General features: G+C 44.7%; 1 protein-coding gene across 2 annotated transcripts in view; it reads right to left on the reverse strand.

Annotated features, from left to right (window-relative positions):
* Clpb (ClpB family mitochondrial disaggregase) overlaps positions 1-15482 on the reverse strand; it is a 126720-nt gene that overhangs the window by 73150 nt on the left and 38088 nt on the right. Inside the window, exons 4-5 of one of the 2 annotated variants that reach the window (XM_087908649.1) lie at positions 5324-5427; positions 503-592 (exon numbers count right to left, since the gene is read on the reverse strand). In XM_087908649.1, coding sequence (XP_087764775.1) covers positions 503-592; positions 5324-5427 — 194 coding nt within the window. The remainder of the gene's footprint in view (positions 1-502; positions 593-5323; positions 5428-15482) is intronic. The other variant, XM_087908650.1, reaches the window with a different exon arrangement.

A 15482-nucleotide genomic window follows, 5' to 3' on the forward strand; every position in this document is an offset into this window, starting at 1 on the left:
TCCCAGCTCTCTTAATAACTTTTATTTTACAAATTGGGTAGGAGAGTTTCTAAGAAGTCTAGGGAACTGCTCCAGGCATCACAGATACTAAGTGGTCTACAAATCAACTATGGCTTAAGCACATCTGTGAAAGAAGCCAAGAGTGGCAATCTAGGGTTTCTTCTCTAGGGACACCAAGGCCAAGATGTGTTAAGGCATCTGGGCATTAGACTACAAGACTACCTGTGGTCTGCATTGTCTTCATATGGGCGGGGTAAGTGGGGCTGACATGCATGTAGGTCTCTGGGGATAAGACCCAAGTTCTCCCCTGGGAGTCTCTGGATTCCTATTAGTCTGGATTGTCTGGGGTCGTTCATTTTCTACTGTGCCAGGGAAGGTTTGGGTACATGGTGCTTAACTTATACAATGGGTGGTTAGCTTACATAAAGAATGAATATTGGAGAGTACACCTAGCACGGCCTGGGGATAAGAACTATTATAGTATAGAGAGCAGTTCCATTACCGCCAACGGGGACTCCTAGCCACCTCCTGAACTCCAGGGCACTTGTCCACTGGTTTGTGATGCGCCAGCTTGCACAGTCTTGTCCCCCATCTGAAGGCAAGAGATGGGGAGGTCAGCTGGAGCAGGCCAGGACCTGTTGCCCCTGTGGGAAGGGGTTCTTGGCTCTGTAGGTCCAATCTGACAAGCTTTCACCCTAGAAGAGCCCTGTGCCAACCCAGTTCTTCAGGACTCATCTTTATTCAGCTGCCACTCGAAGCTGAGAAGAGAACCTGACTTATAGCCTGTTCTGGCCACGTTTCTACCATGTTTTATTGTTTTAATTGTACATATGAGAGGCACTCGGATACGTGCTTGCATTTCTGACAGCACCAGACACTGGATGTTTATAACCATTACTTATAAGCAGCCCGCGGCATCCACGGCTGGGCGACTTGTTTACTGTTACCACTAATTTAATGTTTCCTCCACCTGAGGATAGGAGCCCACTGCCCAGCCACAAGGGGAGTCTGCTGGAGTGAGCAGGTAGGCTGAGACTCTGTGGTCAAGACAGGGAATGAGCTGGCAGAGGAACAGCGATAATCCCACCTGTCTGTCATGTCTGTCCCATCTGTGTCCCTGTCTTAGATGTATTTCCTTCTCTCTTCCTCTTAACTCCTTAGCAGCTAAAATCCTCTTTCCTCTGAGCTTTTACCTGCTCCATGTGCAGCTGAGCATTCAGAACCATAAAAAAAAAAAAATCATAGTTACCAAGACCTTTGGCCCATATAACCCAGGGACCCATGGCAACAAAGAGTCTTGATGGGCAGACATCCAGCCTGTTTGTGATTCTTGGTACATTGCTCACTACTTCTTAATCAGTTGTCCTGACTTATACTGAGCCCAAACCTACCTTCATAAAGGAACTTCACTGCCACTGACTTTACATACATATAGTTATTGTTAATCATCCTAACAGTCCAATAACATGTGTACTATTATCCCTGTATTATAGAGAAGTCTGAAAGTCAAGGACTTTATGTCACTTGCCAAGATTACATAATTAGTCAATGACAGGGTTTAGATGAACTATGGTTGCCTGGCAGTATTTCCTAAACTTTTTTTTATTATTATTATTTTTTATATTTTTAAGGCCATCATTATGACTCTGAAGACCCCACTCTGAGGGCTGCAGAGAACAGCAACAACAGCCAGGCTAAGAAGATTTCCATGCCAAGCACTCCTGGGTCAGCTGTGCTAGCAAGCCCAACATCACCCGAAAACAACAACCGATAAGAGGGCATGAGTCTGCAATGTACCTGGCTAAGCAGGCTTCCTCAGGATGTGCTGACACGTAAGGCGGGGAAGGCTCTCCCAGTCTCAGCGAGCACAGCAAAGACCACAGTCCTCAGGCTGGGTGTGCTCCAGGCAAGCCATCTCCAGCTCATCCTGAAGACCCGATCCAGAGTCACTCACCCAGTAACACGTCCAAGACACAGCCTGATCTTAGAAAAAAAGACCACTGGTACCTCATTCTGGGCTGCTTACATTCTTCATACAGCTAGCTACTTTTGCCCTTACCACTTGGTAGTGTAACTCCTTGCAGAGGTCCATCTTACTTGGCTAGGAGCACTGCTGAGGGGCCAGACCATATATATTAATTTAGATATTCCCAGCATCTGGCAGAGTGCCCAACATACAGTAAAAGCAAGCTGAATTATAAATAAATAGAACTAATAAGCAATTATAACTGTAGAGAACTTTGCAATTCACGTGTCACATTATTTTATATCTTGATCAACACAGCAATACTGACAGGCAGGCAAAGGGTATATATACTATTGGGGTTAAGGAAATTGGGCCAGAGTCACAAACTACAATCCACCATCTTCCCTCAGTACCAAGGATAGGTTAAGATCTACAGAAATAACAATTATAAAATACAGTGAACTTTGGTACTGATTTTGACAGCAAGGACTGTCTAGCTGCCCTAAGCCTGTGATTCTTCTTTAATACCAATACTGGCTCTTCTAAGTTCTTCCTCACACATCTCCCAGTCCCTCCACCCCCAGTCACGTCAGTCAAAAGAAACGTGAAGCACAGGGATGGCTCTTACACTCGGATGTCAGCACTGAGGATGGGGCAGAGCTGGCAGTGCCTGGCTCACGGGCAGGCACTGACGGCTAACAAAGGATGAGAAAACGAGATGTCTTCAAATGGAGAAAGGTCTGAAAAACATGGTGAAGAAGATGATAAAGGATGCTGGGGCTTCCAACCTTTTGATACTGGAACCTGACATGTGCTCTAAAATATGTTGGCCATCCCCATAATTAACCTGGCGGCTAAAGAAGAGCCCTGAGATGAAATATACCAAGTCCCTTCCAGAAAGCAGAGAACAAAGTGCATCCAAACAGATAGACCTTAGAAAATGATGTGTGGCAGACAAAGGTAGTCAGTGAAGGGGAGGAGATCTTATAAGCTACCAGTACTGAGTTTATTAATGATTCCTGACAAGATACTAGAATTCAAAACAAAACAACAAAATTGCGCTGGGTTGGAGCTCAAGGCCTTGTGCAAGTGCCCCACCAGCCCTAGGATGCAGTTTTGTTTGTTTGTTTTGAGACAGAGTTTCTCTGTATAGCTCTGGGCTGTCCTGGAACTCACTCTAGACTAGGCTGGCCTCAAACTCAGAAATAAAACCTCTTCTGCCTCCCATGTGCTGGGTCTAAAAGTGTGTACCCGGCCCTAGGATGCATTTTTTAAGAAGCTTCTTAAGCACTCTGATGATTACTGAGCGCCTACAGCTTCCCTGAAAACAAGTCATTAACGTGCAGGAGTAAGCAAAGGTCATTACAATAAGGAAGGAAAATAAACGCACGACACATTCTTTATTTTAACAACAAATGGTAGAAAAAAATTTCTCAATTTGTAGACAAAGAAGTAGAGGATGGGAAAGAAGGGACAACAGCCGCAGTGACAACACAGAGAACTCTGGGTCACCAAGGCCTCATGAGCACCTGCTCTACAAAGTGCATGGCGGTAGGGAGTGTGTCAGTCTAGCAGACGGCTAGCACACAGTAAGAATACTGATCTATAGAAAGCCCACTGTTAGCTGCAGGCTATACAAAACGAGAAGAAATAGTTAATATTTTATCTTTCTTTCATGGTGGCCTTTCCTAATATTTTCATTTGTTTACCTGGAGTGAAGGTTGGTTGGCATTGGAGCTAGAAGGAACTCAGGGAGGCTGTTCAAATGAATAAATGAACAAAGTCTGTTTGTGCACCATCATGGTTGCTTCAATACCAAAGAGTCAGGCTGAGTAGTCATACCAAAGACCAAATGGTCCATAAAGTTGAAATTTACACAATTTGGCTATTCCCAGAAAAAAAAAAAACCTGTTGATTGCTACTGTATTGCTCTAGAATGAATCAGAGCATCAACCTGCAAAGAAACATAGAATGCAAAGCTGACAGCAAAAGCTTGATTAGAGTCTTCGAAATCTGCTAAAATTCTCAGAGCAGAAGAGAAGGCATTGCAAGAATCCCCACTCGTTCTTGGCCCCAGCATCTGACAGTTTCTCTGCCTTCTGGGGAGAGCACTCAAACAGCAAGTGCACAGACTCAAGGGGAAAGCTGTGTTTGGGTCAGTCCATCAGCCAAGATTTTAAGCAGCAAAGAAAGGGCAAGTTTGGTACTCCTGAACTTCTCTTCTGTTTGAAGTATAAAGTGAATACTTTCTAGCTCAGAGGAATTTACAGAGGCACAGGCCTACACTAAGGAACTGTCAGTTGGGAAGAAGAAGGAAGATATGGGCAGGCGGGAGTTCAAATAACCATAGAAGAGGCCAAGATTTAAGGAGCATTCAGAAGAGCAGCTGACAGCAGGGTAACTTCACACTTCACGTGGGCATAGTGCCCTGATAATCTTGGACACTCCCCTCATGCCACTGATCTGAGAAACTTTGTCCCTGGCAAAGCACCACAGAGCCGCCAGCCTCACTTCCCTCACTCAGAGGGCTAAGTGCGCCGAGGCTCTCCTCTGCTGAATCTCCTCCAGGATTCAAGTGCTGACTTTTAAGGCAGTCAGCAGGGCTGCTGTGCTGCTATTACTAGTTCCAGTTCTAAAGCAGCCACTGCTAAGCTGTCATGTCACCAAACTTCAGAGGAATAGCAGTCTGTGGGGGATGGCCGACAGTGGGCAGGAGGCAGGCACAGTTTACACAGGCCAAAGCTCACATATAAAACACACATTTGTCTGCAGCCAATGCAACCTTCATTCCTCTCAATTTCATTTTTGAAGAACTCCTTACCAGAGACCACACAGACTGATCTGAGCAGGTTCTCTCCAACAGACAGGTGCGACACTACCTTTTCTGCAGCCCAATAACCACCCGCACATCCGTGAGGTATTAGCAATAAGCCCATTTTACAGCTCTCAGAAGATCGAGGCACAAAGGTCTGTTCCTAGCCCTAGGTCACAGCAAAGCAAAGCACCAGTCTCAGAGCTCAGACCACACGCAATATTCACAGCTGTACTTAGAGACCTCTATGGCTGGGAACCACAGCATATGTTCTAGTACTGAGGCAGGGAAGTCTGTAGGGAGTGAAAGGAGCAAACTCACATTCCATGCAGTATCCTCAACCATTTCACTGAAATTTGTTCCACTGCCTGTGCCTCTGAGGCTCCCACCTCAATGAAGTCATGAACTGAGGCTCCGTTCTCTCTCCCCGACACTCTGGAACTGGTGAACTATGAAAGGCATCTCCCCTCAAGTAGCTACTGACACTGAGCAAAGCTGTGGCAGCCACAGGTGGAGACACCCAGAGCAGGGGGGCCCAGCCTTACCTTCCAAAGAATGTATTCCCTGTTCCTTGGCAGTCTTGTAGACACTGCTGAAATCGTCCCCGAGGTTTGGGTCAGCTCCAGCAGCAAGCAGGACCTGCACCACGCTGGAAGCGATTAGAAAAGGAGATCAATGGTCTGGGCCTCACCGTTCTAAGACAATTCATCCTACAACTGATTATCTAGTGCTCACTACATTCTAGTCACTGGTCTGTGGGCTAGGTTCCCTGTGACATGGCGCTTACAGACTTCTGGGGAGGAACAAGTGTACAGTTACAGCAAAGAAAAATAATATGAACAGACATGAATATTGAGACTGGGGATGGGGCGAGAACAGGGGTAAAGGGAGAAGAGAGGGGATGTAGGCTGAGAGGGTCAATACATTATTACATATTTATATAAAATTGTCTAAGAACAAATTTAGTTAATAAAAACGCCTAGGAATAAAGCTTCTGAAGGAGGTAGAACGATCACAGCAAAGTGTGACACAGAGCAGGATGGGAAGCACATGTGCACTAGCAGGGCACAGGAGGCGCCTGAGTAATGCCTTCCAGCAAGACAGAGAACACAGGGCAGCACAATGCGAGCGGAAGGAGGGTTGAATGAGAGCAAGGACAGACAGCAGGACATAAAGTAAGAATAAGCAACATGATCACATATGCTTCTTCTACAGATCCACACACGCACACACCCATGCATGTATAAATTCTGACATAACTAAAATATCAAAACCGCAAGTATCTCCTAGATCCACCTCTTTAATCCAAATTCTAAGAGCAATCATTATGAAGAGTTGGCATATTTTATCTCAAACCTTTGTGTCAGGGAAATCATTCCAGGAGCTGTGGAAAATGGACTGGGGTATTTTAAATAGTGGGCAGAGAGTCCACAGGACACGGGGCAGTGCTTGAACTAGTTAACACGCTCAGTGTATGGCAGCTTCCCTTCTTTCTTCTATAATGTAATGGTCCTACTAATACTCATCCCCTGAAAGGGTTTCCATAAAGAAGAAAGATGTCTTAAAACACAGGCTATTTATTTGACTGTTTTTTTCAGAAAGCACATTTATAATTTACAATAACTGGGTCATACATAAATTCTAAATGTATGCACCCCTTTTTCATGCAGGCCAGAAACATCATTTGCCTCAGTTGTAGAGAATTCTAAGATTATGCTGTGTTTATTTGTTTTAGATTTTTGAGGCAGGGTTTCTGTACACCCCTGGCTGTCCTGGAACTTGCTCTGCAGACCAGGCTGGTCTCACACTCCCAGGATCCGCCTGCCTCTGCCTCTGCCTCTGCATGCACTGCTGTCAGCTGTTCTGTCTTTTAACCAATCTTTTACTGTAAAAGAGAATGTCTTTAATATTTTGATGACAAGCAGAAACATTACTAGAGATACAGACCTAGGAGAAAGCATAAGGAGCTCTTTCTTCTCCCTTCTGGGGTAAACACTTGCTATGTATGTAGCCTTGACTATCCTTAAACTTGTGACAATCCTCCTGCTTCAGCTTCCCGAATGCTTGGATTCACTCTAGGACAAGCATTCAAAGGGCTGTGATAAATATTACTGAGCTGCCTCTTTCAGAGATGGGACTAAGTTTTATTTTCACAAGCCAAGTATGAGGCACATGGGAACACCGTGCCTCCCCTCCTTCAGACATGCTTTCTTCTTCTTTCTTTTTAGAGCAAAACATGGAGCCAAACTACCACTTCTCCGATTCCTAGCCAAGCTGAATTCCCAAAACCTAGGTGTAACAGAACTCTGCTCCCTATTTCATGATTTCCTCGAGTGTCTTTGCCAGATTTTCTCTTTGTAAAAGGTAATTTTTACTTTTTCTGAACTGACCTTCAAAACCATTAACACTTTGAAAGGCATAAATGGCAGGTGTGTCCAAAAAAAAAAAAAACAAAAAAACCCTGGGATTATCAGACTATTAAAAAACCAAACTTTAGTTTCAGTTTTTTCTCTTGTTTCTGCAGTATTTACAGCCAACTATGCTGCTGGCTTTTCCATGTATCACTTGGTTTGGACACTGTTATCTTCAACAGGCACAACACTTGGCTAAGTAAATTCTGGGACAATCTGGGCATGATTACATGAATAATGGCAATAATGGCTTATCACTTGTTATAATTACATAAATATTTTCTTTAGAGGGAGACTGTAGCGATGAGGCAAAGTTAGGAACCGGGAGAGTTTTTCCTACAGAGTCGAGGTACACTCTCTGAGGAGTGCAGGTATTATCAGATAAGTTGTGCTTATAATATATTTATGACTATACAAATTTTAAAACAGCCCAGCAACTAAGATGCAATTCTAGAGTTCACACTTAATCCCAACACTTGGAGGATCTAGAGTCAAGGTCATCCTCAGCTACTTAGTGTGTTCAAGGTTAGCCTGGGATGTAAACAAAGTCAGAAGTAATAGCTCTTGCTAGTAAACTCATCCGCAGGGACACCGAAGCAGATGATTTCAAGAAATCTGAGGCTAGCCTGTAAGTTTTTTTTTTAAGTAATCTTTTATTTTTGAGCCAGTCTTTTTATTTTAAATTTATTCTAGTGTCTCTTATATCACGTATTTCGATCCTATTCATTTCTCTGTTCCTTTACATCCATCCTCTGCTCTGTACCCCCCCCCAATAAAACAAAATTTAAGAGAAAAAAAGAAAAAAATTTGAAAAGAAAACAATTAAAAATCTCATCGTGGAAGCTGTAGTGTGACATGGTGAGTCACGCAATAAACCCTTTATCCATACATCTTTACTTGCAAGTGTTCATTGCAGAGTCATTGGTCTGGTGTGAGGCCTCTGGTTTCTACTACACTATCAGTGCTGGGCCCTCACTAGGACTCTTCTTGGATATCCCATTGTTGCGCTGTATTGTGGAGCTCCTGCAGCTTTGGGTCTGCAGCCAGGTTCCTTCACATGCTTCAGCAGGTCACAGATGGGGCGGATGTTGGGTCTGGGCAGCTGTAGGGTTGGTCCACCAGACGAGAAATGGGGACAGCTCTCCCATTTTTACAATTTCAAGGCTGGCTCACCCACACCTGCACTAAAAGGGTTGGCTCTCCTGCTCTGATGACCACAATGCCAGCTCTTCCACCTGCTCCAGGAGTTGATGGGGAGAGTGGAGCAATTCTCTCCTGCCCATGCTGCCACAAGACAGATGGATAATGGGGACAGCTCTCCCATGCTCACAACTTTGGAGCTGGCTTACTCACACCCCTGCTAACAGGGTTGAGCCAAGGTCTTCTGAAGCCCAGACTAGCCTAAGACTGATCTAAAATTGCTGAACCTACTGCCTCTACCTTCTGAGTACTAGACTATACTACCCTTGGCTGGGAAAACTCCCTCATAGGATGAAAACTAATAGTTGGAGAAAGTTCCAAAATTAGAAAATTACCACTTAAAAATTTAAATTCCTTTATTTGTGTGTACAGCTGTATATGCCACAGTACCACATGGAGGTCAGATGACAACTTTCAGGAGTCAGTTCTGTACCACGTTGGCCCCAAAGATAACCAGGGAAGTTTCGAGAAGTACAAGCTAAAAAACTTGACCGAGTAGGTAGCATGGCACTTTCTAACATGCATAGAGACCTGGAGTACAGATGCAGTTCTGTCATTTATAGATAGTGTCTGGGACAAGGCACTCGACCTAGGGCCTCCTAGCAGACTACGAGGAAGTAAACTCCATAGTGTCTACAAGTACATGGAGAAAGCTGCACAGACATGAGCCTATTCTCATGGTTGACACAATCATAGCAATAACTTGAATCTGGGCCCGAACTGATCACTCCCAGGATGTATGCCAGCACAGCCTTACACTAAGTAGGCAGCTCTTCTACAGTCTGCACAAGCTGACATGTTTTCAAGTCCAAATGAGAAGGGTTTGTCAATCTAAATTCAAAGGGACATAATTTGGTTAATTCTCAGCTGCTGCATCCAATCACTATTCAATCACACCCCCTTTCATGGCAGGCTGTCCCTCCAGGCAGCTAGTGTCACTAACTGTGCTACCTGGGCCTCTCCAGGTTCATGAGTATTGATTCCATCTGTCCAATTTGCAGGCTGCAGGACGTGTCCAAGCAACCGTGTATGCTGCCTTTGGCCCTGGAGGACAGACAGTAGTCTGGCAGGATGACGAGAGGAGAGTGGCTGGGAATCAGCCCTGGGGCTGCTAACCCAATCAAAGAAATGGGCAATTCACTTCGAAAACTTGGAGACTAAAGCGGGTAAGCAATCCAAGACAGTGACTCATCTGTAACCTTGAGAAGATTCCCTTCATTTCTGATAGAACTCAACAGGCAGCAGCCCTACTGAGGAAAGACAGGCCTTAAGGAAGCAATGCTCCGTGACAACCATGCCTCCAAACACCGTGTCAGAGTTTTCTCTCCAGTAATGGTCACAACTTACAGAGCACCGATCTTTGGTTAGCATCTCCTTGCAGAAGCCAGTTCAGCCTGGGTTAGAAAACGCTTCACCTCTTGCTTGGATGATCAAAGATCCCCACTGCATTGTGGATACAGCAATACAGGCTGTGAGCCAGGCTAGAAAAAGCAACCACAAGGTTGCTGAGGACAAGGTTAGCTGTAAGCCAGATACAAGAATTTCCAAGAAGTTCACAGCAATGAAGGGACTCTGGGAAAGAAGTGATGTCTGTTTCTTTTCTGCTACAGGGAAAAGAAATTCCCTGGTCCAAAGCATGAGTGGGAGGAGAGGTGAGCACAGGGAGAAGGTGGGTCAGCTAGTATGAAGAGTAAGGACAAAGACAGTCCAGTGGCAGGCAGGGTCTACCAAAGGGAGAGTGGGACCTCTCCTCTATTCTGGGACTGGCATGCTTGTTGCCAGGTTGCAGGTCTAGGCTCAACCACCACTGCCTTATATTTAAGTCTGATATACACTGGATTTTAATCATTTGACTAAAGGAGGCAGAGGACATCATTCAATTCAACTGTGTTTTCTCTAACCTTTCATCTCTATTCAAAGGGACTATTCAACGTACCCTTTACTGGCCTTGGGTTATCAGTAATTCTCTCAGGCAGCTCAGGATCTGGCCTCTGGTGGTCTACAGAAAGATCTGCCTATCTCAAAGCTGGAGATCATCCCCTACTTCCCTTACTAACAGGAAGAAGCAGAGAATGTCTATTGCATGAGATGTGCTACAGAGTCCTCACTTCCTCATACTGACTCTCAGCTATCAGCCTGTAGTAAATTTGGACAGACAAGCTAAGATTGGGGAAGAACCCCCCCCCAAAAATAAATAAAAAATAAAAATAAACAGGACAAGGATATGAAGCCACTTTCCACAAGAGGACACTAGAGATCAGATTAGAAAGCAAGTTCATCTATTATTAGAGAAACAAACTAAAACTTCTTTAAACTCAATATATTGACAAAAGTTAGAAAGCTGAAAAATACCAAGTATCAGTGTGAACATGAGAATCTGGGGTTCTTCAGGCTGTCAGGTATAGACCAGTGCAGTCATTCTGTTCTGGAAGCTTCTCTTATAACACCTCATCAAATTAAAGTGCTTCGTTCTGTGTCACACGTGCTCCTGAATATGTGTTTCCTAGAGAAAAACCTCATACAGGCCCACAGAGGGAAATACAGGACTGTTCACAGCATTTTGCAGCAGTAGGAGTTGCCTGGAAGCAAGTGTATATCCCTGGGCGATGGAGCTGAATGTGGTAGCGAGGACATGATGCAGGCTGATGCTGATGCACACACAGCAACACGGATATGTGACTTCTTAAGGGAAATGAGGACCACTTCTATTTAGATATTGAGCCTGGTCATTTGTTGCAAGGGCTATTCCTTCTAGGAAGTTTCCTCAGCTATAGAATTCTAAGTCCTGACTGATCTTTTGGACTGAAGAATTAAGGACCCAAGACAGTCAGTAGACTCACTGAACTATATCAAAGGTCAAAGATACCACTTTACTGTTTCTTGCTTCAACTGATTAGTGATCTTTCACCTTTGGGGTACCAACTAGCACCATTATGAACTCAGTGATGCCCTCTGATCCACAACTTGGGGTTTCATTCTTCCTCTTTGCATAGCACCCAGGTAGCCTTCATGGTTCAGTTGTCTGACTTTTATTTGCTTTCCTACCAGAGTACAGAACAAGAGCCATGTCTCAAAACTTATTTCTCAGCCCTGTACTTAGACCTTATGTATATTTACTTTGAAATATGTAACCATGTGTCACACTAACCAGTGTACTAGGCACTTCACAGATTGTTTTCCGAATGAGTGCATAAATACATCAATGAGAAAGGGATACAATCTTTTATTTGACGGGGAATGGAAGAGAAACTTGGAAGGGCTCTGTTCTGCCTAACCTGTAGGTCTGAAGTGGGCTGCAGGTGGTTAGCTGCACTAGGCACCAGGCCCTTCCCAAGTTTGCAGACAATTCCTAAACAAAACTGAGGACATGCCTGGGAGAGTGGTCCCCAAGTGGCAGTTCCTGGGACTCCGGGAATTCCCTTTGGAGCCACAGCTAATTAATTTGTTGATCTGGCAGTAATTAGATTAGAGATGGGAGTGCTTGTAGGAAGTTGGCTCATTCTAGTAAGTTGTTGCTTTTAGGCTGAACAGTGTTAAGAGTTGCTTTCTGGTTTCAGTGGCTGTAGTTGTTTGGGGTTCTTACATTGTTTAGGGGAAAAAAAAGAAGCCTGTGGTGTGAGCTGGGGCTGGTGCTGGGCCAGGTGTGTGCAAGATGGCTGCTAATCAGCTGGAATTGGTGAAGCAAGGGGCAATGACCCCAGATCCAGGTCTTTCCCGCACATTGTCAAGCTTCACAAGACACTCCATATCCTCCTCCTCTTCCCAACCCACATCTAAAGCACACACAGGCCACTGTGATAAGTATCACAGGCAGGAGAGGACAAAGTAACTTATTCTAAACCCAGCCCACAGTTCCATGAGAAAGTCAAGAAGTCCATTTGGGAGCTGAGTTGGAAAGTCAAGAGTTCAGTAGCCTATTGACTGACTGACTTCACAAGGCTGGGCATCCTGACCACAGGCACTGATGTGTGCTAACGCTAGAGGCCCTGTGGCACTGCATATGAACTGGGAAGGCAAAGGACAGGGAGAGAACAGTTTTCTTTGTAAAGCTGGCTTCTTTACAAACGAATTAAAGAAAGGTAGCAAGTAAGGTGCCTGTGGAAAATGTGTTCTAGTTTCTCATAGGGCGATAATAAGCTTCTGTAGATTACTACGGAACCAGAAAGCACCCATCATAAGCGCCAGTGTACTAGGCACCTTACAGAATCACTAGTTTGGATCTTTATGCATCTTGCAAAGGATAGTACTATTTTGTAAAAGAGTAAACTGAGGCGCAGCAAGAGTCAAATGTATACACTAAATGAACCAAGATGCAAAAATACAAATCAGATTGGGTCTAAAGCCAGGCACGTTTCTTAAGCCTCAGTGGCTCATTAGTTTGTTGTACTAACTCTGTAGATCAGGCTGGCTTTGAAATCAGAGATCCGCCTGCCTCTGCCCCCCAGTGCTGGGATTAAAGGTGTATACCACCACCACCTGCCTAGTTGACAGGCACCTGACCCGTTAGGTAACTGAGGACTGTGATATTTTCAGATGGTAGTTCAAGCAAAGCAGGTCACAGCAGCTAGCTGGGACAAAGAGAATGTGCCCCAAATAGACAGTGGTCAAAATCAGTGGTGGTCCAAGATGGGTGACACATTTAGACATGAGGCTCGAAAACAGCACAGCATAGAAGGTGAGAGCCAAGAAATGAAGATCACCCAGCACAGCCTTCCTAGGACAATCCCTGACTAGGTCTAAGATGACATACGGTCACCAAACCTTATCAGGACTTCTTACTGCAGTATGGGTCTAAATTAGACTCTTTGGCAAACGACCTAACAGAATATGACAGGGCTGGATAAAAATAATGACTAATGAGAAATGCTACACTACCGACTCACACTGGACACTCGTGCACACGGTCACTTGGGACACAGATTTTAGTCAGTATTTACCTAAGTATTACCTCGGATTTCACAGCAGTTTTGGTTTTAACTACTGACCTGTACATTTATTACTCCTCTTATTTTTCTTTCTTCCTTTCTTTTTCTCTTTTTAAATTTATTTAACTTTATTTTATATGCATTGGTGTGAAGGTGTCAGATCCCCTGGACTGGAGTTACAGACAGTTGTGAGCTGCCATGTGGCTGCTGGGAATTGAACATGGGTCCTCTTGAAGAGCAGCCAGTGCTATTAACTGCTGAGCCATCTCTCCAGCGACCCTTTTTTTAAAGACTCATTTTATTTGTAAGTATGTGTATCAGTGTCTGTGTGTGTGTATTTGTGTGTGCGCACATGAGTGCAGATGCCCTTGGAGGCCAGAAGAGGCCATCGGCTACTCTGTAGCTGGAGCATTAGGTGGCTGTGAACTATTGGCTACAGATGCTGGAAGCTAAACTCAGGTCCTCTACAACGCTGCAGGCAATGACTCCTAAGTCATTTCTCCAGTTCCTCTATTAATGTTTTAATTAAAAACAATTCTTAGGGGGCAGGAGAGATAACTCGGTGGTTACCAGTGTTGGCTCCTCTACAGAGGGCTCAGTTCCCAGCGCCCACACAGTGGCTCACAACCACCTGTTTATCATTTTTCTATTGTTGTGATAAAGCACCATAACCAAGGGAAGTTATCAAAGTGTTTAATGGGGCTGATGGTTTCAGAGGGCTAGAGTTCATGATAGCTGAGAGAGCATGGCAGCAGGAAGAGCTCACATCTCCAAACCAAAAGCAGGAGACAGGGAGGCACAATGGACTCAGAGCCTGCCCCCAGGAATATGCTCCTCCCAAGCCCATACCTCCTAATTTTTCTCAAATAGTTTCACCAATGGAGAACCAACTATCCAAACACGAGCTTATGGGGGCTATTCGCTTTCAAACAACTCTATTTCCAGGAGATCTGACATCCTCTTGCCTCTGTGGGCACTAGGTATACATGCAGACAAAATACCACACATAAAAATGAATCTTTAAAAAAAATTCTTGGGCTAGGGAGATGGCTCAGTCAGTCAATAAAGTGCCTGCTGTGCAAACCTAAGGCTCGAGTTCAAGCCTTAGCACTCACACAAAGCAGTCCAGTGAGGTGCATGCACTAGAGGACGGGCAGGAAAGGGCAGTCGCTGGTGCTTACTGGCCAGCCCATACAGCCACATGGTGAGCTCAGGTTCAGTGAAAGACTATGTCTCAAAAAACAAGGTTTACCAGGTGGTGGTGGTGCATGCCTTTAATCCCAGCCCTCAGGAGACAGAGGCGGGCTGATCTCTGTGATTTTGTGGTCACCCTTGTCTATAGGACAGCTAGAACTGTATGTAACACAGAGAAATCCTGTCTTGAACCCACCTCCCCAACAAAGAAAAACCAACAAGGTTTATAGCCACAGAGGAAGACACCCAATGTTGACCTCTAGTCTCCACAAACACACTCATGCGCGTGCACACACACACACACGTGCACGCACACACATGCACACATATATGAATTCTTTCTGCAGTGTTGAGGACTAAATCCAAGGCTTTATACATGACATACAAACATTATAACCCTGACCTATACCCTTGTCTCCATTAGTTTTTACCAGCATCAGTTTAATCATTGCTATAAACCATTGAGATAATGTTCTTTCATCTAGCCTATCAATACACCTTTGTATATCATTTAATCGGCCTGTTTGATTGGCCTCAATGAAATCAGTGATGTAGTGATGAACAGAATATAGCCCCAAGGCTCATCACTTGACTCTGGCTCTGTAGTCTTCCGTCCATCCATAGATAAACAACTAACCAGGCCATTCACTATTTATTAGAGTAAACATATTGCTTCCCACACCATATTTTACTCATGTAGCTGTCACACTGCTGAAACTCAGACACACTGGCCTTATCTAACTCTATCCTGCCCCTCCAGCCTATGAGTCCTATTCAGATAAGTAGCTTAAGGCACAGATGCACTGGAAGATGTCTCAAAGAAGAAGAATGGGTCTGGACCATATCACAGCCCCCAAAATGAACAAACAGCCTTTCCTCAGCAGCTGAACCAGATGGCACTGGAAGCAGCCCTGCCCTAACCGACACTCTCCAGAAGAAAGAGCACTGAACATACAACTCCAGAATAGAGTACA

The sequence above is a fragment of the Myodes glareolus genome, chromosome 7, assembly GCF_982192425.1.
Source record: "Myodes glareolus chromosome 7, mMyoGla1.1, whole genome shotgun sequence".
NCBI lineage: Eukaryota > Metazoa > Chordata > Mammalia > Rodentia > Cricetidae > Myodes > Myodes glareolus.